Source organism: Nematostella vectensis, chromosome 14 (genome assembly GCF_932526225.1).
Source record: "Nematostella vectensis chromosome 14, jaNemVect1.1, whole genome shotgun sequence".
Lineage (NCBI taxonomy): Eukaryota > Metazoa > Cnidaria > Anthozoa > Actiniaria > Edwardsiidae > Nematostella > Nematostella vectensis.
Genome location: NC_064047.1, coordinates 493513 through 514126, shown reverse-complemented (window position 1 = coordinate 514126; position 20614 = coordinate 493513). Strand labels below are relative to the sequence as shown.

At 41.0% G+C, this 20614-nt stretch overlaps 2 protein-coding genes and 1 long non-coding RNA gene across 5 annotated transcripts in view; 1 reads left to right on the top strand and 2 right to left on the bottom strand.

Moving 5' to 3' along the window:
* Positions 1 to 5933, bottom strand: part of LOC116618501 (dystrophin) — a 111480-nt gene extending 105547 nt beyond the window's left edge. The window contains exons 1-7 of one of the 3 annotated variants that reach the window (XR_007306459.1): positions 5790 to 5933; positions 5566 to 5646; positions 2100 to 2161; positions 1753 to 1848; positions 998 to 1075; positions 305 to 397; positions 85 to 188 (exon numbers count right to left, since the gene is read on the bottom strand). Coding sequence is in view for 2 of the 3 variants with exons in the window: in XM_048721549.1 (XP_048577506.1) it covers positions 85 to 188; positions 305 to 397; positions 998 to 1075; positions 1753 to 1848; positions 2100 to 2161; positions 5566 to 5646; positions 5790 to 5841 (566 nt within the window). In the remaining variant the exon portion in view is untranslated. Of the gene's footprint in view, positions 1 to 84; positions 189 to 304; positions 398 to 997; positions 1076 to 1752; positions 1849 to 2099; positions 2162 to 4427; positions 4672 to 5565; positions 5647 to 5789 lie in introns of those variants that run through there. The other 2 variants (XM_048721549.1, XM_048721550.1) reach the window with 2 other exon arrangements.
* A 1473-nt stretch (positions 5934 to 7406) lies between these two features.
* LOC116618523 lies at positions 7407 to 9555 on the top strand. The gene is made up of 2 exons (XR_004296231.2): positions 7407 to 7932; positions 9296 to 9555. It is a non-coding gene; the product is annotated as an uncharacterized LOC116618523 (long non-coding RNA).
* Positions 9556 to 9953: 398 nt separating this feature from the next.
* Positions 9954 to 20247, bottom strand: LOC5512841 (E3 ubiquitin-protein ligase TRIM33). The gene is made up of 7 exons (XM_032382285.2): positions 20033 to 20247; positions 18397 to 18837; positions 12558 to 12751; positions 11763 to 11944; positions 11257 to 11492; positions 11060 to 11188; positions 9954 to 10709 (listed from the first exon to the last, which is right to left on the bottom strand). The coding sequence occupies exons 1-7, from the start codon at positions 20139 to 20141 to the stop codon at positions 10519 to 10521; spliced, it is 1482 nt and encodes a 493-aa protein (XP_032238176.2). The 5' UTR covers positions 20142 to 20247; the 3' UTR covers positions 9954 to 10518.
* Positions 20248 to 20614: the final 367 nt, after the last annotated feature.

The window sequence follows — 20614 nt, the reverse complement described above, 5'->3', positions numbered from 1 at the left end:
CTAGTAACCCTGTGTTACTCGCCCTTCCAGCGTTTATTTACACCAGATTAGCCCCTTGATTACTGGTAACCCTTTGTTACTCACCCGTCCAGCGTTTCCTCACACCAGATGAGCAGTTTCTTTTCCACATTAAAGTCTTGACTTCCGCCTGGTGTACTTGGCTCTGACTCATTCATCACCTCTTGTACCTGAATTTAACAAGTTAAAATCCATCATCTGACCTGATATGGTTGAACCCAACAAAAACAATCCCTCTCCCGTCGCCACAACAAGCAAGTGAGTTTTGTAGCTAACGAGATCTCACCTGGAAGCGCAATATGATACTCCACACGAGGCCGAGGATGGTCATCACTTTGCCGTCCGCAATATCCGTGTTATTGATGCCAACCATCTTAACCTGAGAGAGAAATCAACAGCATAAACATATAATTAATCACTGTAAGGCATGATGGGTATTGTGGTGATGCATGATGGGTAATGTGGTGATGCATGATGGGTAATGTGGTGATGCATGATGGGTAATGTGGTGATGCATGATGGGTAATGTTGAGATGCATGATGGGTAATGTGGTGATGCATAATGGGTAATGTTGAGATGCATGATGGGTAATGTGGAGATGCATGATGGGTAATGTGGAGATGCATGATGGGTAATGTGTTGATGCATGATGGGTAATGTGGTGATTCATGATGAGTAATGTGGTAACGCATGATGGGTAATGTTGAGATGCATGATGGGTAATGTGGTGATGCATGATGGGTAATGTGGTGACGCATGATGGGTAATGTGGTGATGCATGGAGGGTGATTTGGAAACGCATGATGGGTAATGTACTCCTCGGTACCAGTCCCTCAAAATGACAACGTTTTCTTCATATGGTAATTTTGTGATGCATGATGGGTAATGTGGTGATGCATGATGGGTTATGTTGTGACGCATGATGGGTAATGTGGTGATGCATGATGGGTGATCTGGTGATGCATGATGTGTACTCGCCCCATTCTTCTCCAGGACGGTCATCGCCTTCGTCAGGTTTGTCAGCGTGTGCAGCCTCAGGCGGCCTTTTTCCCGAGTCTGAAACAAGACGGTGAGACAAGACGGTGAAACAAGATGGTGCAAACAAGACGGTGCGAACAAGACGGTGAAAACAAGACGGTGGAACAAGACGGTGCAAACAAGACGGTGGAACAAGACGGTGGAACAAGACGGTGGAACAAGACGGTGGAACAAGACGGTGCGAACAAGACGGTGCGAACAAGACGGTGCAAACAAGACGGTGCGAACAAGACGGTGAAACAAAACGGTGAAACAAGGCGGTGCGAACAAGACGGTGCAAACAAGACGGTGGAACAAGACGTTGCAAACAAGACGGTGCGAACAAGACGGTGCAAACAAGACGGTGCGAACAAGACGGTAAAACAAGACGGTGCGAACAAGACGGTGCAAACAAGACGGTACGAACAAGACGGTGCAAATAAGATTCTGGTGTAACTAAGGAAAACATCCTTTCTTTTATATTTGTCATTTAAACATTTGGTTAAACTTGTCACGACCAGCCAACTGATATATAAAGACTTGTTTGGTCATTTTGGTAAAAAGAACTAAATACCAAAAAAGGTAAAAGGTAAGAAATATGTAACTTATTTCAACGATCAAAGTACTTGTGAGTTGAGAATTCATAATTTACAATCTCTGGTCATATGATAAGCACTCTTTCTGGGTGACAGGTAACATTTCGTTACGTGACTCACCAGCTTGGTGTTAAGCAACACCTCCAGGAGGGTGAGAAGAACATGACCGTCACGCAAGTCCTCCACAAGGTTACGCACCACCACGGCAGGCTGGGCCTGCAAATACAATCATGGTCACGTGACATGTGACGTGACGGTAGGAAATGTCGACATAAAAATTGTAGCGTCGGTATGAGAAGTTTAACGAGATTATATAAAATAACTTCAACATAAGAAATGACGTCAGTAAAAAGTGACGTCAGCATGAGAAAATGACATCAGCATAAGAAATCGACGTCATCATAACATATTTACTTCAGCACGAAAAAATGGCGTCATCATAACAAATGACTCGTGCTTTCTCCTACCCTAACAAGCTTCGAGTTGATCCATTTCGTGAACGTCTTTTTGTGAATTTTCTCTCTCTCTCCTAAGAAAGCAATTGGATAGAGAGTTAGAAGGCTCTTTTTATGATTTATTATACGAAGGAGATGACTGTGTTTTGACGATGGGGAACACTACGCCTTGCGTCCACAAATGTCTAGGCCCTCTCGCACCTCCAATACAATGCCCCTGCCAAAGGCACTCACCCAGCCATTTTTACTTTTTTACTAATAAAGGTCGCCACTCAGTCGCGGGAAAAGCGGTACGATAACCGCATGCAAGATATCTATAGATATGAAGCGATACGCTCAGGAAAACGAGGGTCCGTTAATAAACACATAAGCTAACGAAAAGAACCTTTACAAATTAACAATTTAAAATCGGAAATAAGCCTTACAAAAAGGCAAAAACTGGAGCAGATATTCCATTCCAGGAATTTAAACGATTAATAAAACCTTTGCGTATGACTTGAAACACAAGTAGATTCCGTTATTAGAGGTTTTTCGCTAGGAGACGAGTTGTCGTGTTAAAAATGAGAAAATATTTGGCGGAAGGTAAATTCGAAGCCCCAAGCAAATAGCGCCAGTATTCTTGGCGAGGAACTGACGAAGAGCTGACGTGGAACTGACGAAGAGCTGACGGGGAACTGGAGAAGAGCTAACGAAGGATGAAAACCTTGTTTGGAGGTGCTGTGATGTTCGCCAAGATTTTTCTTTCACTTGTAGTCATCTGACCGTAGTTTGCCAGCAATGCTGCTGATGTTGGCGTTGTATACACAGGGCATAGCCTTACATACATTTCTACTAGAATTTCAATCCAAAGGGGGAGAGGGTAAGGCTGCATTGTCACTTGGACCCGCCCTTGAAGTCAATCCCTGTTTTAATACGAGGGGCCCGTGTAGATTTCGATGACATTGGAAACAAATGTTTCCGTTGACGGTCAGATGGCGTGACAAACTAGAAGCTGGCGAGTGCGGCACGCGTCAGTAGCCACATATATGTAAATTACCTCAGACAGGAATGCTTAAATATCAGTTTGTGCCATTTGATTTTTGTCGCGTGTCAAATGAACGGAGCATATCTTAAATATCTAACAAGTTTAACACATCAATTTGAGTGAAAATTACTCCATCAAACATGGATTATAAACTTAATGAGAACATTAAGATTATATTCACGTGTGCATGGATATAGACATGGATATAGACCCTTTATGAAATTTCACAACGATGATGGGAGTGTAGTAGCACAAAAAAACATTTTGATTTTTGTCAACTTGTCATCAGTATTGGCATTGATTTTGTTGTGGTGTGCAGACGAGTTTATCTGACAATCATTTCTTCAAAAGAAAATTGTTATATAAAATATGGGTTCCAAAAAAAAAAAGAAAAATAGGTTCTAGTGACCAGTGAGCATAATTGATACAAGGAGATATTTTGCTCATTTTTATGAATAATAAATCTAGCGCAATCTAAACGAGGTGACAATCAGTTGGTGGCAAAACGTTTCCTCATTTAAATTCCGCTATCGAAAATGTATATATATAAACAATGTCTTTAAACCCAAGGGTTCCTACTTTGTTTTATGTACATCCAGGATGCAATTTAAAGTTATTAACCCGAAATCAGACACAATCCTCGTGTTTTATTAATGAAATAGTTAAGTGGGGCTGCATTTAATATATCCATCATATATTTCAATGTATTTATCGGAGAACTTTTTGAAATCATTTCAACATCTAAACGGCATTTATAATTTTTTTTTATAAGAGGTAGAACCCGAGTGTTATTCTAAAGATTATGCGGATATCGACAAGTGCATCGCCATAGACTAGTCGAGAATATGGCTCTAGGTCATTGATAGATCCATTAAACAAATTCACGATTAAAAATATGGAAGACCAATATTCTCGCTCGACGATATTATTAGAAAAGAATTTGAGACGATTATAAGTAATTTGAGACTCTTAGCCATTTCCTTTCCTTAACCATAATCGGAGATTTGAGGTCAAACATCAACGATGTTTCGCTCATGTTTTCGTACGGCCTACACACTAGTACACGAAAAATGCCAGTAATGTTTTATCAAGCAATCAACAAAAACAAACAAACTGCCTTGATAACCGCACAAGTCAACTTTCAAGACCCATTGAAAATATCTGCGATTTCTTATCGTGTCTGTAAGGTTCTGGGTAGAGTTGTAACTGATTTTGTCGACACAAATTAGCACTAGGGTGTTGGGGGATAAAAAGTTACAAAGCTATGCATTGTAGGCTTCAACCATTCATTGAATAAGGCAATAAGTCCGGTTTACCTATACGGTTCTTGATAATTTCCTTGAACTTTGCTGACTCACGAAGCTCGTTGCCGCGCTCAAAGTTCCCTTCTTCTGCCATTTTTGTAAGCTAGTTGAATCATCCACTAGCTTCCCAAGCCATTTGCGATTGTATTTAACGCACGACAAGTTGCAAGAGATCTAGTGAACGCTTTGCAGAACACGGAATGTAGTCAATGAATTGCAAATATAAGCCCATCACTACGCGCCCGAGACACAACAGCGTGACAAGATAGCGTGACACACGACAGCGTGACACCACCGTGGCAAAAGCGCGCGACAAGCCACCACAGGTGAAAAATAAGAAAAAAAAAATGTTCTTGACAGAAAAAGAGGGATACAGCAGCTAAGGTTGGGCATTACGATGGTTGATCTGAAGATATCGTTAACAAAACCAACAAGTTTCTCGTTTCATGGTTAAAAATACAGAAAATGATCTGGCTCTAACGATAGCGATAAGCATATTGTAAAACCTGTGATTTAGTCTTGTTCACAATGAAAGGGATTTGTACTACAATGACAATTACAGGACGCCAGGTTAACCTTGACTTCTAATGAGCCTTGGACTTATAATAGACGAGTTGTATGGTAGCATATTAAAACCGCACCTAGCGTAAAGCAAGAACTGGGACTGGTAGGCTAGTGTAAAAGTCGCGATTCTCATTACAAAACCAATTATAAAATCCGTGAATTCTTACGCCTAGTCGGTAAACACTAGCAACCACATTCGACAGCACACAGAAACCTCATATTCGGGGCAATATTTAGATCACCGCCAATAATTTTGGTAATAATAAGTTGATACAACTTTTATAAACTTGGTGTAATAAACCGGGTTATGCATTTTTATTGTGATTATTTACAATACAACCGCGGATTCCTTAATAAATCATTAGTAACTCGAGATGTTATAATTTCCTTAATTAAATAATGTGCAAGAATCTGTGTTCCGCTAGGGATCCCGGTTAAGGATGGAGATATCGAATAAAAAGTTTTATTCGAAAATGAATCTTGTCGCAGGGCAAACGCTTCAAGAATTTTGTCATAACATCTGCGATTGTTTGAATGTTTACACTGCTGATTACGATGGTAAAATGGTAATCTGAGTCAAACTTACTGAGAAAAGTCTTCCTCTTCTTCCCCACGACCCAGTCCTTCAGGAGCAAGTCTAGCGCTCTCGTACATGGCCGGTTAGACACTGAAATAAGGGAATAACAAGATCAAACAATATAGTTTGGATTAGACATGGCTTTATATATCACAGTGATCACAAAAGCACGTCAATAATGTTTTAAAATGTGAATCTTTGGAAATGATTGCGTTTTACTAAGATTTACTTACGGCAGCCTGGATGACCGGCCCTGCATCGATTGCTACGGAGTCTTTTTCTCATGTTTCGACATGTTGTGGACTAACGATCCATTTCGACCTCATGTCCTCACTCGCCATGTCATCCTGGTAAACATTAAAGAATGTCACGCATTGTGTTACTTAAAGCGTGACATAACTAACGAGCCATTTCGACCTCATGTCCTCACTCGCCATGTCATCCTGGTAAACATTGAAGGTTGTCACGCATTGCGTTACTTAAAGCGTGGCATAACTAGCTAGCCATTTCGACCTCATGTCCCCAATCGCCATGTCACCCTGGGAAACATTGAAGGATGTCACGCACTGCGTTACTTAAAGCGTGACATAGCTAACGAGGCATTTCGACCTCGTGTCCCAACTCGCCATGTCACCCTGGTAAACATTGAAGGATGTCACGCACTGCGTAACTAAAAGCGTGACATAACTAACGAGCCATTTCGACCTCATGTCCTCACTCGCCATACCATCTTGGTAAACATTGAAGGTGGTCACGCATTGCGTAACTAAAAGCGTGACATAACTAACGAGCCATTTCGACCTCATGTCCTCACTCGCCGTACCATCTTGGTAAACATTGAAGGTGGTCACGCATTGCGTTACTAAAAGCGTGACATAACTAACGAGCCATTTCGACCTTATGTCCTCACTCGCCATACCATCTTGGTAAACATTGAAGGTGTTCACGCATTGCGTAACTAAAAGCGTGTCATAACTCTAACGAGCCATTTCGACCTAATGCTTCTTACTCGCCATACCATCTTGGTAAATATTGAAGGTTGTCACGCATTGCGTTACTTAAAGCGTGACATAACTCACCCACGGTAGAAGTGAGGGGGAAGGCCCGTCACACATTGCGTTATCCCGGAGAGAGGGAGATGGGTGGGTAAGGGCCTAAGGGGGTGGGGGGTACTTATATTTTGTGTACCGGAGTATGCCACGAGCCTGTGAATTCTGTCATTAGCAGAAAATAAGCTGAATAAGGGTAGCGATTCCACCAAAATGTTGTCTATGCTGATTGTAACGTTGTCTATGCTGATTGTAACGTTACCAAATGCCTACAACTGAAGGGCGCTAATCAAGTTTGTTTTCGTTCAAGCCCGGATGGTCCCATTTGCTGATGGTCTCAGGGACAGTTAATTTGTTAAAAGGGATGCGTCCGTCTGGGAAATGCACCTTCTCTTTACAAAGATGGCCTCTCCGAGACGGTTCTTATGCTACACTCTATGAGGGCTTATACACGTGAGCATTTTCCTGTATTTAGGTGCAAGAGTGGCTAGATCGTCACAAAACGGGAAAAGCTTGAAACTCCAAAAAATCGGTGCCATTCACAGAATGAATGTGCTGCGGATTTTGACAAGACGCAACGAATTTGATATGATTCTGCCAACTTTCTTTGGTATAGATTTTCACCAGGCAAGAAGTCGCACCCCAATAAACTTTCCCTCGGCCACCAAATAAAACTTTTTCTTTTAAAACAAAGTATTATCAAAGTTTAATAACAATAATCAACTTCCCATATGAAAACGCACCCCAAACACCCCCCCCTCCCCCAGCAAATCCCAAAGAGGCGGCTGTTCCAGGCTCCTAAACCGCCTGCTTCAGTCAGTGCAGATTTTTTTACAAATAGGGTTGAATAAAGAAGTAAACTGGAGACTATTAATCCACGAATGTATAGTTTGTCTGCTGGTTATTCGCCAACGTGAGCTCAGCTTGAGCAAGAGTGAGATTAAATCAAAACGCATTTTTCAACTGATTTCCACCCACTTGTGTAGACCGATAACGAACAAGAATAAAACTCATTACACCATGGCCTTTTAATCAAACCACCTCTACCATCGCTCGACCAAACAACCAGTATCCATTTAGTGGAATCATGCGAGCGGCAGTGCTGTGAACTCGTTAGATCTACCGGATAGAACTCGTAAACCACGCTTTAGCCATCAAATAATAACCTTGAACCAACTAAAGCAAGGCTAAATTGTAAAGAGATCCAAGAGCAACTATAAGCAAAAAGTAACACGATGGGCCAACAGGAAAGCAAACGATGCCGAGTTTGCGCCATGAGGCTCGACCCGAAAAACAAACGCGAAATGGAACAAGCACTTTGCTCCGAGTGAGTGTGGATATTTTACAATATATATAACTGTATCATTCCATCCTGCTTTATTCTGCACTTTATTTCAATAAGAAACATTTGTTATATTCGCTCTCTGTTTTCATGCATTACTCACTGACACAATTTTGTTAAATAATACAAACTATGAAAAATGTCTTGTTTGTACGGGATAATTTTTGTAAACCAAATTAATGTTGAGTAGGATCGGATCCATCTTGCCCGGCAAAAGAATTCAGCTCTAAATGCGTGCTAGCTACCAAATATTTCTAAAAAGAGTCATATTCCAATGTTGGCTAAAACAATTTTCTTATCTTCCGCAGCTGTTAGACGAATACATGTATAAAAACTGCAGATAATTGATTTAGACTGCTGCTTAAAAGCCCACGAATGACACAGAATTAAAATAAAAAAAATTCCGGAAAAAAAAAACGGGCAACAATTTACACAGCGTGATTTCTTCTTCCGGTCAATGCTAAGTGCTTAATGATTTTAGGGTTATTAATAATAAACACAGGCTACTAGTGACAAACCCGTACTAGCCATTTGCAGCCTACAGAAAGCTGATAATTCATTTCTTTTTCATATTCGACGAATACGATTGTGGTGCGGATAACAGTAGGAAGCTGAATGGTGTCCGGTGGTTTTGGATGTGTTCCCATGCTCGCTAAATGACCATCTTTTATAGCGCACAGGCCTTTTACCCACCAGAGAGGCTCTTAATATCATAAAACAAGCGTGCGATAAAAACTGACCATCATGTATCGCGTTGTAACCTTTCAATCTATTTTGCGCTCGTTCGCGCTCTTATTCAATTACGTCAATGCTGTACAGGAAGCTTCAAAGAAGTTTTGCGGAGGCGCGCGAATTACCGCGAATAAATCAAAAGTGATGACACTTGGGCTAGCCGAGATGTGAGATAAGGCGAGCAAGTAATCCAGCACTCCACACATTCTTAAGGAAATTAAATTCACAACTCAAAAAAGATCCAATAAAGAATTAAAGGTTTCAAGGTTGATCCACAGTTGAGAGGCAGCGCGCGAATTTTTTCGCGTTAAGTGAAAAATAAGACCATATTTCCTTACAATCTATATTCAATATTACTGCGGTTTTCAGCATAATGCCTCATGACTTCCTAGATTCAAAAGCTTTGAAGCATTTTTATTGGTTGTTTGCACTGAAATGGTTTTCGATCACGTCAGCTCTCCGTAAACTGCGTACTAATAAACAAGCACCAAATATAATGTCGTTAGCTTGAATGACACGTAAAACAATTGCAAAATCTTTGACGGGAGTCCTTAGAATATTGAATGAAAATAGCAGCAAGAATAAAATTCGTCCTTTCCTTGCTTTGTTTTTGCAGATGTCGAACAAAAGGCGGCAAAGCATTGTGGGAGAATCGCGATGTTCTCAAAACAGTGTTACTCGGTGGATCTGGGGCGAGCGAGAAAAAGAAGACTAAGAAAGAAAAGAAAGACAAATCAAAACCAAAGCGTCGTTCACGTGCGACGTAAATCCCATATTGAATAATCAAGTGTTATATTATCAGCAACTTGACTGAAAACACTAGCATAGTGCATTATAGTATAGTATGCCATAAATTAGCTTGATTCATACCCCTCACTTTTGGGCTCAGCTGATTTATTTGATAGATTTATGCCTAAGGTATCAAAAGCCCACCCATAAACCAATCCCCTTCAATATTTCCAACGGCCCCACCATCACATATCCCACGGCCCCACCATCACATATCCCACAACTCCCATGATCCACCCCTCCCATCTCCCATGGTCCACCCCTCACATCTCCCATAGTCTCCCATAGTGCGTCCCCTAATTATAACGCTTTTCGAGAAAAAGGACAATGCATTTTGACCATATCCAAAATAAGCAAATTAAGAAAAGAAACACGACTGCAGTAAATTGTCTACTGAGGTTCATTTCGATTTTTTTCTAAAGAGGGTTGTAGAGGTATCGGGGTAGATTATAGAAAATTATCGGTGTTAATAATGACATATGTTGTTTTCACAAGTTACAACCATTTATTTCCTGACAAAAACATTTGCAATCATGCAAAACCAGCATTAGAGGGATGACCCCTATCTACCAGGACTTGATCTATTCAAAAGGTCTTCACCGCAAAAATCTACTTGCGGATATCCCTATTCAGAATGCGCGTGCTCTGGCGAAAAAAAACACAATCGCTCTTTTCGTAAACGATCGAAAGACCGACTTCAGTCGCTGTTTTGACTTACTGTACAGCATTAAAACAATACTGTACGAAAGATGACAGCTTTGTTCGATACTGACGGAATCATTAAGAAAATTATAGCCTTTAGTTTGGTCTAGTTTACTAGCATTCGCTAAAATGTTCGCCGGTAATCGCCTCAATTTCAAAACAAAATGTCTGGCTTAACTGCGCGCTACTGGAACACGTTTTGTGTTTTTCAGCACTGGCATTCAGAGTGGCTTGGCTTCCCACCGGGAAGGACTCGGTTCTACCGAGTGAACCGGAAAGCACTCGATTTTACCGGGAAGGACTAGGTTCCATCGGGAAGGACTCGGTTCTACCGGGAAGGTCTCGATTTTAACGCGAAGGACTAGGCTCTCCCGGGACTTTGAGTCCATACGGGAAGCTCCACGCACTTCGTCCAATGGTGTTGATTGCGCATGACTGGAACTGAACGTGCCTTCCCACCGGAAGTAATCCCTTCTTTCTATCAAATGTAACAATACGATCGCAGCCCTTGTAGACTTCGACAAACGCGTCGTCTTCGCCTAGGGATAAAACACGTTTAAGACGTTACAGTATTTCTCTTTGAGTCTGAAGTTTGCACGTGATCAGCACGTGTTCTTACTTATAGTACACTGTAAGACATAGCCCACCACAGGGTAGAGAAAAGCGGTCATGTCACATGAGTGTGCACGTGATCAGCGCGTGTTCTTACCTATAGTACACTGTAAGACATAGCCCACCACAGGGTAGAGAAAAGCGGTCATGTCACATGAGTGTGCACGTGATCAGTGCGTGTTCTTACTTATAGTACACTGTAAGACATAGCCCACCACAGGGTAGAGAAAAGCGGTCATGTCACATGAGTGTGCACGTGATCAGCGCGTGTTCTTACCTATAGTACACTGTAAGACATAGCCCACCACAGGGTAGAGAAAAGCGGTCATGTCTGGGGAGTTCCACGTGACCACAACGTTTCCATCCTTGTTGACAGAGCAGGACAGTTTCTCGGGCGGACCGGTAGCTAAAAAAAAAAACACGTTGAGAAAATAACCATATTATTCATACTATTCTTCTACGACACCTTCTTACGTTGTACTAGCTTTGCGCATGTGCGAATACCGCTGACCAGAGTCTCGTGGTTGGGAAACTGGCACTTCAGGTTGGCTGTGGTGACGGGCGTGGTATCACACAGGAGTCCCATAACCTCGCGGATCTCGTGTTCGACTTCTTTCTTCCTGTTAAGCATCTCGTAGTAGTCCATGCCGAGAGCTTTATCTGTGTTCCTGCTTGCAGTTTTAGCTCGACTTGCTATATCGATCATTTGGCTGAAAAAATAACAAACATTTAGTAGCTCGATTTTGTATATCAATATAAGAAACCATAGCCGTAGCAAGCCTCAAACTATTTGGGGTCACGATACAGAAACATTAATAAAACATCGGGATGCACTGCCACGCCCCTACTGGTCATTCCCTTGGTCAATGTCTTGACAATATTTGAGAGACACTTGGCCCCAGTGCCCCAACCCCTGCTCGGACCTGGAAACAGCTTTAGACAAGAAGGCCTTTGAAATAGACCCAAGAGCTTAACAATACCTGACTTGTTCGTTAAGAGACTTGAGTTTGGCGTCGCTTCGTTTACTGATCTCCTGCATCAATACTTTCTCACCCTCGTCGATAGCTGCTCGGAGCTCTCGGTAATAGCGTCGTGCCACATCTTTCACAATGATTGTCTCTTGTTTTACTTCCTCGATCATCCGCTGGACATCTCCACGAGCCTACGATCAAGAGTGCAACCCACTGATTATGATCTTATCAATAACAGGAACACGTGGGATCAATAACAGGAACACGTGGGATCAATAACAGGAACACGTGGGATCAATACCAGGAACACGTGGGATCAATAACAGGAACACGTGGGATCAATACCAGGAACACGTGGGATCAATACCAGGAACACGTGGGATCAATACCAGGAACACGTGGGATCAATAACAGGAACACGTGGGATCAATAACAGGAACACGTGGGATCAATAACAGGAACACGTGGGACACATGCCATGATGATGATAAGGTACTGGCCCCTCAAAGCCATTTCAAGCCGCCATGGTGGTGGTCACTGATAATGATTTAAATTCACCCTCGGTGGTTGATATCATTTCAGAAATAAAAATATTGGTGCTTTTGATTTAAAGCCCTTCGATACACACCAAAAAAACCTAATGTTTCCATAGTTGGGTTACGGAATCCAGCCTTATCCCCACCCGAGGCTTCCGAAAAAAATATTCAGAGAAGCAGACAAAAAAAAACACCTACTCCTCCCTTCACTGGTCCATCCCAACAAGCCGTAGTTCTATCCATCTTTAGTTAAGTACCTAATTCTCACCTTGATGTATTTGTCCCCATGTCTCTCTACTGATGCTTGTAACTTCTCTAGCGCCCGGCGCTCTCTCTCCTCGGCCTCGTGAACCTCGAAGCAGCTGTGTCCCTTGTGTGCACCGTAGATCTGACATGAGCCACAACACAACGTCTGGCATACGCGACAGTAAAACTTCAACTTCTCCTTGTGGTCCATGCATTCTGATAATATGAAACAATATAGATTTAATTGAAGTTCTTTAGTATCAAGCAGTATTGAACAGCACTGATAAAACAGGACAAAAGACGTTAAAATATCGATTTATTGGAGTTTTTTTAGCGAAACAATACCGATTAATTGAAGTCCTTTAAAAAATGAGTTCTTTCTCTTATGAGTTCTTTAGCGTAACAGATTAATTAAAGCTCTTTTATATCATCGCAGAATTAAACAATATCGATTACAGGCAAAAGACTATACAATTTCGATTAATTGTAGTTCTTTTTTATTATCACAGGATTAAACATTATTAATTACAGGAGAAAAGAATATCTATTACCCATTTTGATCACAGGGGGACTTGATTACAAGATAACATACTTATTAATTAAGGAACTAATTTTGATGAAACAATATCAATTACAAAGACAGAGGATTATATAATGAAGCTCACAAAAGATTATATTGGATTTACCGAAGAGCAGACGGGTCAGAGTCAAAGCAGTTATCCCTACAAGGTCTTAAACAAACACCGTTATTTTCTTGTTCCGTATTAAAAGTAAATGCATGCAGACGAACATGAAACAATCGACCACGCACATTTGCATTTTGGACATTAAACGAAAAAGTACAGCGTTTGCTTAAGGCCTTCCGAGTAATCTTGGATGAACTATCATTATGAATTAATATGGTACACGATTCTCAAGAAGACCAGGACATTTGATGATCTCAGCAAATATCTTCTGGACCCATTTTGAGTGGCATCATTAGTACATGACTTGATTACCTCCGTACTCTACAGCATACTTCAATTTTGGGTTACAGATTAAGAGTATTATGCTAAGTTCAAATGTGGTCGTAATATCTATGAGCCGTATTCAATTCAAATGCGTGCAAATGAATCGAGTTGATTGTTCTTCATGTACATTCACTTACATTGAGTACGGCTCATGGATGCAACGACGTTGATCTTAGCCTTTATTGTGCTACGGTACACCAAACATATATAAGGCGTACAGTGCACTATGTGTTATTAACACACTAGTCTATCAGAAATAAACTAATCAGACTGGTCAGGTGAGGGTATAGAGTAGAAGTGGTTAAAAGAAATAAAGAGACAACGGAAAAAAGGGACACAGAATGGCCCAAGGATGCAACAAGGAAAGTGTGGCAATTGCAAGAAGACTATTTTCATCGAAACAAACGTGATGTGTGGATGACAATGTGTGCTGTGTGACATCGATGATGTTGTTGTGTGACATGGATGATGTTGTGTGACATAAATGAAGATGTTGTGTGACTTTGATGATGTTGTGTAACATGTATGGAGATGTTGTGTGACTTTTATGATGATGTTGTGTGACTAAAGATGTTCTGCGACATGGGTGATGTGTGGATGACAATGCGTGTTGTGTGACATAAATGAAGATGTTGTGTGAATTTGATGATATTGTGTAACATGTATGGAGATGTTGTGTGACTTTGATGATGATGTTGTGTGACTAAGATGTTCTGCGACATGGGTGATGTGTGGATGACAATGCGTGTTGTGTGACATAAATGAAGATGTTGTGTGAATTTGATGATATTGTGTAACATGTATGGAGATGTTGTGTGACTTTGATGATGATGTTGTGTGACTAAGATGTTTTGCAACATGGGTTACAATGTAACACAGCATGACGCTGTGTGACATGGTAAAGTTGTGTGACACGGCTAGCAAAATTGTGTTACATAAAAGTTACACTACATTAATGCTGGTGAGTGTGACATGATGACAATGCTGCGTGATGTGTTGCGTGACACACAGCTCACCTGGTACAACAGTGTCTATGTCATCTGACAAGAAAAGTTGACAACATTTAGTGGAATATTCACAGACATGCATGTATCAAATGTGCAAAGGGTTTCAGGTGGGGGGGAGGGGTACGTCAATGCTACTAACCATAAAGCATAAGACAGTATTCAATCATTTACTGTAAGGTACCATGTAAGGCTCTATGTATATGTAGAATTGAGGAGCTTTCTAATGAGCCTGCATACTGTACGTTGAATTTAGGTCTGAGAAACCGAAAGATACTATCCATGTCTCAACTGGAAATCAGAGGCCCTGAATGCTGGAAATGCTAACACACTGGGCCACCCGTGGTGAGAGGCCACAAATGCCCAAATGCTGACAGTCTAACACTGGGCCACCTGTGGCAAGATGCCTCAAACGCTGTGCTAACACACTTGGCCACCTGTTGTAAGAGGCCCCAAATGCTGACAGTCTTACACACTGGGCTACCTATGGTGAGAGGCCCCAAATGCTGCCGATCTAACACACTTGGCCACCTGTTGTAAGAGGCCCCAAATGCTGACAGTCTTACACACTGGGCTACCTATGGTGAGAGGCCCCAAATGCTGCCGATCTAACACACTTGGCCACCTGTTGTAAGAGGCCCCAAATGCTGACAGTCTTACACACTGGGCTACCTATGGTGAGAGGCCCCAAATGCTGCCGATCTAACACACTGGGCCACCTGTTGTGAGAGGCCCCAAATGCTGACAGTCTAACACACTGGGCTACCTGTGGCGAGAGGCCCCAAATGCTGGCACTGGGCCACCTGGGATATTCAAATCTGTGTTTTGGTATTTTTCAGGGGTGATTTCTGCCTCTGTGGTATTTTCAGCAATTTATGGTTGGCAGGCTATTCTTTATGGGTTTTTTCTATTTTCCAACAAACCTCCCTTTCACATTTCTCCCTGAAGAACGCCCCCTCCCCTTCCCACTCCCCGCCCCCACCCCCGTCCCCTGTACCTACATTGTTATAACAGGGCTTCTGGAATTACGCGCTTGTGCGGAAGCCCGTAATTTGGCTTTCTCCGCGTAATCCACAAATTTCCGCGTAATCCCAGGTAATTTGGCTAAATTTTGAAAGACAAAACATTTAAGTGCGCAGCTGATGTGTTCTTTTAGGGTTCTTACCTCTATTTCTCGTTCTTTGCTAAACCACGAAGGCCTAGGACTAATAATAAAATACCTTTTTTAATTTGGCTAGGATCCAATGATATTTTCCTAAGATATTTTCGCGCAAAAAATAAACCTTTTCAAGTTATTTTGTGCTTTCCTTGGGTACAAAATGTAGCTTGGGCGTAACAGTTGATATTCCGTTTAATTTAGCTCTTAATTCAGTAAAGAATCCTGAAAAAATTTTTTTAAGAAATATGTATTGCAAGATTCTGCAGAATTTAGCACGTAATGATCGATTTTCCGCATAATTTAGTGCCTAATTTAGCAAAGAATCCCGCATAATTTTGAGTTTTTTCCACGTAATTCCAGAAGCCCTGTTATAACTATACAAAAAGTACAGCATTGATCTTACTGGGCAGTAAGCAGATAGCCCCCCCCCCCCCCACCACCACCACCACACTCTTCTGCCTATATTCTTACCTTATACAGTAGGTACAGCATTGGTCTTACCAGGCTGCAAGCTGTAATCTAATAAACCACTTGAGGGCCCATATCATTATCACTCTATAGTAGGTACATCATTTGTCTTACCAGGCAGTAAGCTGTAATCTAATAAACCACTCGAGGGCCTATATCATTATCACTATACAGTAGGTACATCATTTGTCTTACCAGGCAGTAAGCTGTAATCTAATAAACCACTTGAGGGCCTATATCATTATCACTCTACAGTAGGTACATCATTTGTCTTACCAGGCAGTAAGCTGTAATCTAATAAACCACTCGAGGGCCTATATCATTATCACTCTATAGTAGGTACATCATTTGTCTTACCAGGCAGTAAGCTGTAATCTAATAAACCACTTGAGGGCCTATATCATTATCACTCTACAGTAGGTACATCATTTGTCTTACCAGGCAGTAAGCTGTAATCTAATAAACCACTTGAGGGCCTATATCATTATCACTCTACAGTAGGTACATCATTTGTCTTACCAGGCAGTAAGCTGTAATCTAATAAACCACTTGAGGGCCTATATCATTATCACTCTACAGTAGGTACATCATTTGTCTTACCAGGCAGTAAGCTGTAATCTAATAAACCACTTGAGGGCCTATATCATTATCACTCTACAGTAGGTACATCATTTGTCTTACCAGGCAGTAAGCTGTAATCTAATAAACCACTTGAGGGCCTATATTATTATCACTATACAGTAGGTACATCATTTGTCTTACCAGGCAGTAAGCTGTAATCTAATAAACCACTTGAGGGCCTATATCATTATCACTCTATAGTAGGTACATCATTTGTCTTACCAGGCAGTAAGCTGTAATCTAATAAACCACTCGAGGGCCTATATCATTATCACTCTATAGTAGGTACATCATTTGTCTTACCAGGCAGTAAGCTGTATTTTAATAAACCACTTGAGGGCCTATATCATTATCACTCTACAGTAGGTACATCATTTGTCTTACCAGGCAGTAAGCTGTAATCTAATAAACCACTCGAGGGCCTATATCATTATCACTCTATAGTAGGTACATCATTTGTCTTACCAGGCAGTAAGCTGTAATCTAATAAACCACTTGAGGGCCTATATCATTATCACTCTACAGTAGGTACATCATTTGTCTTACCAGGCAGTAAGCTGTAATCTAATAAACCACTTGAGGGCCTATATCATTATCACTCTACAGTAGGTACATCATTTGTCTTACCAGGCAGTAAGCTGTAATCTAATAAACCACTTGAGGGCCTATATCATTATCACTCTATAGTAGGTACATCATTTGTCTTACCAGGCAGTAAGCTGTAATCTAATAAACCACTCGAGGGCCTATATCATTATCACTCTATAGTAGGTACATCATTTGTCTTACCAGGCAGTAAGCTGTATTTTAATAAACCACTTGAGGGCCTATATCATTATCACTCTACAGTAGGTACATCATTTGTCTTACCAGGCAGTAAGCTGTAATCTAATAAACCACTCGAGGGCCTATATCATTATCACTCTATAGTAGGTACATCATTTGTCTTACCAGGCAGTAAGCTGTAATCTAATAAACCACTTGAGGGCCTATATCATTATCACTCTACAGTAGGTACATCATTTGTCTTACCAGGCAGTAAGCTGTAATCTAATAAACCACTTGAGGGCCTATATCATTATCACTCTACAGTAGGTACATCATTTGTCTTACCAGGCAGTAAGCTGTAATCTAATAAACCACTTGAGGGCCTATATCATTATCACTCTACAGTAGGTACATCATTTGTCTTACCAGGCAGTAAGCTGTAATCTAATAAACCACTTGAGGGCCTATATTATTATCACTATACAGTAGGTACATCATTTGTCTTACCAGGCAGTAAGCTGTAATCTAATAAACCACTTGAGGGCCTATATCATTATCACTATACAGTAGGTACATCATTTGTCTTACCAGGCAGTAAGCTGTAATCTAATAAACCACTTGAGGGCCTATATTATTATCACTATACAGTAGGTACATCATTTGTCTTACCAGGCAGTAAGCTGTAATCTAATAAACCACTTGAGGGCCTATATCATTATCACTATACAGTAGGTACATCATTTGTCTTACCAGGCAGTAAGCTGTAATCTAATAAACCACTTGAGGGCCTATATTATTATCACTATACAGTAGGTACATCATTTGTCTTACCAGGCAGTAAGCTGTAATCTAATAAACCACTCGAGGGCCTGCTTGTTAACTTTGGCCGTGAAGTGGTGCCTGTACTAGACATTCCAGAAGATGGACGGGATGGGAACTGGACAGAGCAGTCCTCTGTCGCCTCCTGATGAGCGCTTGCCAGACTAACACCATGAGTACGAAACTCCATTTGAGAATGGATCTCGTCTGAACAGTTACCACAAGAATACACAGCGCACTCCGTACAGAAAAAACGTGCAGGTTTAGGTGGATACACTTTTGATGCACAGAAATTACAAACTGGTTCCTCTTCTTGTTCAGCAGCAAAAACGGCTGTCAGAATATCCATGTTCTTCTCCAGACAGTCAACACTGCTTGTGAGCAGTGTGCGTAACTTACAAGTTGGGCATTCCACCACGTCTCCTTGGAGCTCCTTGATCTTCATGATGCATTCTGAAATTAAACAGCTTGTCAATCATACTGTATGCTGCAAGAAAGGATTAAAGCCAATGTTTATATTATAGTATTATGTTTTGATGCTGTATGGTCTGCATTAATGATGAGCCAAATTTACAAGATTTTCTCTGGGCCAGAGGTTGATACAGGTACAAGTTTGGTTTGTGAGCTTTTAGAAACATCAAATATATTTGTATTGATTTTTTTTTTTCATTTCCTGGAGGGAGATTAGCTGTGAAGGAAGGGGAGTCCTGTAAAATAAAAATTCACAAGTGCTTGTCAAAAAAAGTGAATTTAAAACACTAAGAGATAGCAGAACACGTGAGGTCAATACTAAATCTCAACTCAGTGTATTCAAGTATGTGACTTCTACCTTGCGGGACAATAACCGCCACCCCATCTCCCTGCGCAGACAACCCCCACCCCCGTCTAACCCCAATCCCATCACAGGAATAAAGTTTTCAATTAATATTTACTTTAAGCTTCCTATTTTAAGGCACCGAAAATATAGTGATGTAGTGAATAATGATAAACACATGACAACTATCATTCTAGCTAGAAAACAGTTATACAAAACATTAGCTTACCAAGTTGGTGGTAAAAATCAATTAAGTGCCGGTGGTTTCAAAAGATTAACATGATTTATAGCTTCACAACGGCTACCCAAAACTTTGTCATTGTATCGCTATGTTTATAATTAAGGGCAAAATTGGGTTATTCACGACTCGCTGTATGGTTCCCTCCTTCTTTTTACAAACGATGTAGGGAAAAAGGCAAAACATGGAATTAGGAAACTAGGCAACCACAGAATGCTAACAAACGTAGCACAAACATTGAAGAGGTTAGGGTACGGAAATCTGAAATTTTCTTCATTTGATCAGTCCTACTGAAATATGTTCGGCACTAGTAATTTACTTTGGTGCTTTGAAAAAAAAAAAAAAAACTTGACATTGTCACTCGAAACCACAGGCAAACAATTACAAAAACGCTCTCGTTTCGTTTCGAAATTTTACTCAGTCGCCAAATAATTAGGTAATAAACATGAAATTATACTACCTCTAGCATTGGAATTTAGAATTTATTTTAAATTCTGTGCTTGAGCGGAGGAGGGAAATATTCCAGTACTTATAGTCATTTCCAGCCGAGGTCGTTGTTGATGGTTTGTTTGAATAAACAGCACATGTAAACTTACCCGTACAAAATGTATGACTGCAGTCAAGAATCCGAGGGATCCTTTGCGGGTAGCCTGTCCCATAAGCTGTGTAACACAGGGGACATGTGAGGTCTTTCTTTTCGATCATTCTACCTTGTTCCCGCCGATTTCGCGAAGGACTTTTTGTGTTCTTTTCGTTGCCGCGTATTATGTTCCACTCGATCTGTAACGCGTCACGCAGCACACATCGCGTTACCACGTGACCTTATTAAGTTGCTTAGCAACTTGATATTTTCGACAATATTTTCATTTTTCGAGCAGTATTTAGACTCGTCGGCAAAATAAGAAGAATATAAGAAGAAAATAAGGGAAACATAATTTAATTGCGGGTTGCCTGTGGCAATAAACTGGGCGCGCGGTGCCGTGTGGGTGCCGTTCGGGTTGCCTGTGGTTTGAAAGCAAATAAGCTTAGTCTTAAGGTTAAGGAACACATGGTCCCGGAAAAAAATGATTACGCGCGCACAATTTATACAAACGAGGTATCAAATTAATCATTATAAAATGAAGAATCTACCTTTTTTGTTATTTATTGCTTTAAAGGAAACTTTTTTTAAAAATGGC

Bases quoted from the DNA above. Each gene is read 5' to 3' on its own strand.
- LOC5512841 (XM_032382285.2), bottom strand. From the start codon at position 20,141: ATGATCGAAAAGAAAGACCTCACATGTCCCCTGTGTTACACAGCTTAT. The intron at 11,493-11,762 runs GTATTGTTAAGC...TTATTTTTTCAG, and splicing joins TCTCTTAACGAACAAGTCAG to CCAAATGATCGATATAGCAA. The intron at 10,710-11,059 runs GTAAGAACACGC...TTTTATCCCTAG, and splicing joins TGTCTTACAGTGTACTATAG to GCGAAGACGACGCGTTTGTC.